Source organism: Puntigrus tetrazona, unplaced genomic scaffold, assembly GCF_018831695.1.
Source record: "Puntigrus tetrazona isolate hp1 unplaced genomic scaffold, ASM1883169v1 S000000031, whole genome shotgun sequence".
NCBI lineage: Eukaryota > Metazoa > Chordata > Actinopteri > Cypriniformes > Cyprinidae > Puntigrus > Puntigrus tetrazona.
Window position 1 is genome coordinate 1 of NW_025047711.1, and position 3179 is coordinate 3179.

At 37.3% G+C, this 3179-nt stretch overlaps 1 protein-coding gene across 1 annotated transcript; it reads left to right on the plus strand.

Moving 5' to 3' along the window:
• Positions 1-470: 470 nt before the first annotated feature.
• Positions 471-2708, plus strand: LOC122332381 (citron Rho-interacting kinase-like; the record flags this gene model as incomplete). The annotated part of the gene is made up of 4 exons (XM_043229685.1): positions 471-570; positions 1420-1562; positions 2305-2398; positions 2502-2708. Coding segments are annotated over exons 1-4 (453 nt in total), but the record flags the coding sequence as incomplete, so codon positions are not given.
• Positions 2709-3179: the final 471 nt, after the last annotated feature.

A 3179-nucleotide genomic window follows, 5' to 3' on the forward strand; every position in this document is an offset into this window, starting at 1 on the left:
ATATGATATGATAACATTTCTATTTTCTATAACTAAATTATAATTGTGTATATTCATAGTCATATTATTAAATGTACAAAGTATATATTTGTGACAGGTATATACTAATAAATAGAATTATAATATTATTCTTTTGCTATAAACATAATATAGTTTTATTATGAAAATATTTTTAATATCTGACATGCATATGAAATATGTATGTGTTTTGACCATTTCTCGAAGTTTTGTCTCCTCAAACGTTGGCTCGGTCGTGTCTGGAGACACACGTGATGCCTGGTGGAAATGAAGTATTATCATTATGTGTCATTTTGCCGAATGACACTTTGTTTATGTAATTATCGTGTGTCGTTGGGATGCATAAATGCTACGAAATTAGTCTCGGCGAGACAAAGAAATCAGACGTTTTATTCAAGCAAAGCTTTATATGTCTTTTCCGCCGCAGAATGTGATCAGATGCAACAAATCATCCGAGCTGTGCTGGAAAGGGTCACGAGGCAAAGGAGGAAAATGACAGGATAGCTGTGTGTCGCATGTAAACGCGCTGGACGCTGTGAGACGATGAATCAAGTGTGTTTTAATCAGAACGAGTCGTTTTCCCCCCACATGCTTCACGTGACTGTCTTGTATAATCTCTCGGGAATATTTGGGACGTAATTTTAATGATTACGATCACTTTGATGTTCCATTCCAGGAAAACGACTCCGGCTATTTATGCATTAGCTTCTAAAATGTCTTATTGATGTATCGGTCAGAGATGCATCGCTGCTGCAAATCACCAAATCATCACAATAAATAATTAACCGTTCGCATTTGCATGCATTCATTCTCGTGCCGGAGAGGTTTATACATCACAAGTCTCTTTGTTTACATGTTCAGATCTTTTATGGAGTAATTAATCTGAGCCCGTGGTGTGGTTTCAGGCTGATATTGTGGCAGATACAGCGCCTATTAATAACCTCACAGCCATTCCTTTATATACACCGCTTTTCTCTGCTGTTTTTCTTTGGCTCTCACAAGATGCAGTTCGCTAAGCTAATTAGCTAATTGTCTAATTAGAATGATAATGGCGCAATCGCAAGCTTTTATTAGGAATGCGGATGTGTGATCGAGACGACTGGCTGCTAATTAAACCGAGCGGACACGGTAACAGATTCCCTCACAGGTGATTATTACGCAAGATCACGTTGTGAGAGATGATGCCCAGCTTCCCACTTTCTGAGACGCTCGGACTGTCGCAGCATCGCATAAAATCTCAAAGCAAGCCTCATTTGTAGAGAAAGATTGTGCACACACTTCAGAATGCAAAAACCCCTGTAGCATTGGTTTAGTATTTTGCTATCTAATGCATAACAAGCGTGACTGAAGTGGTCAAACACTTTCGAGAGCTTCCCCCTCGTGTGTTGGTGTTCTGTTCAGGTGATGGAGTTCCTGCCCGGCGGGGATCTCATGGCTCTGATGAACAGGTATGAAGATCAGTTAGACGAGTCTATGGCTCAGTTTTACCTGGCGGAGCTCACACAGGCCATCCACTCGCTCCATCAGATGGGATACGTGCACAGGTACAAGCACACACTCTTATCTGTGTTAAACAGCACAATCCTAACAGCCGTCATTTACTGTTTTCTAGCTAGAGAGGTAGACATTTTTATTATTTAAATGACTGTATTTGCATCTGAGTGCATGTTTTTTTTGTTTTGTGTGTGTTTTGTTTTTCCGGGAAGAGAGGCGTTGTAAATGTATTGCCCTTAAGAAAGACTAACAGATTTTATCTGAATCGATTTGATCTCATTTTATTCCTGGAAGAGAGGGTAAATTTTACACGAGCGTTTTACGCGATTCGTTTATTTGAACTTTTATTGGTACTTGGTAGACTACCGTTTTAATTTAATTGACTCAACAGAGATATTTATTTATTTTATTTTTATTATTATTATTATTATTATTTTTATATTCCTGTAAGAGAGACTGTTTATTTTAACTCTTATTAATAAGCTGGAATATACTAGATGCCAGTATTTCATAGACTCACCAAAAAGATTATATCTTTATTTATTTTATTTCATATAAAATTCATTTTTTAGTTTCCTGGAGGAATGACTCCATTCTTAAATAGTTTGCCTGTTAGAAGTTAATAATACCTTTTTTAAATTCACCTGTTTTGATTTCTTACACTTTACAGGGAGGCTGTGATGTATAATGAAACCTAAATATGGGTTAGAAATATGTATAATATATATGTTTTTCATTGAGCTTTGTGTCGTTCTCGTCCTCATTCGTTCCTGCTTGTCTTTCTTTTCTCAGAGCGATTAAACCAGAGAATGTTCTGATCGACCGGACGGGTCACATTAAACTGGCCGACTTCGGATCGGCAGCCAGACTGAGCGCTAACAGAACGGTAATGAGTGTGAAGACGTCCTTCAGAGAGGACCCTTCGGTTCTGTTTAAATGAGGTGCACTTTGAAGAGATGAGTTGAAGGGTGTGTTGTTATCTGGGTCAGGTGACGTGCTCCACACCCGCGCTGGACGCTCAAGACTTCCTGGCCCCTGAGATCCTGTCCGCGCTCAGTGGAGGGCCGAAGTGCAGCTACGGCCCCGAGAGCGACTGGTGGTCCCTGGGAGTCATCGCGTATGAAATGGTTTACATGAAGTCCCCCTTCGCTGACGGCACGTCCACAAAAACCATCAACAACATCATCAACTTTCAGGTGAATGTTCGGAAGTTTAGTCTGAAGTGTGCTGCTTATTTGTGTAATGTTTACATTCCAGAGTTTTTCATTCTGCTACAAAAACTGTAAAAAGATGTTGTTTTATAATGCATGATTCCATATGATTTTAATCAGATTTATTCCATAACAAACAATGCAAAATCATGCCATTATATTATTTATTTTTCTATTTTATCTTTGTTTTATGTTTTTGTTTCTTTTTTTCTAATTCCCTGAAAGGGAGACCTAATTATAAATTTCACATTTAATGTATAATCTAGCATATTTTTAGGCTAATAATAATCTATAAAATCAATCTAGAAGAATAATCTAACATACACACCAGCTTTGATTTTATTTTAGTTTACTTTTGTTTTGTTTTGTATTATATGTTGTAATTAACACACTTTTTTTAGTTTAGCATTAATGCATAAATGCAAAAAAAATCTGAATATTCGTTAAATATAATAT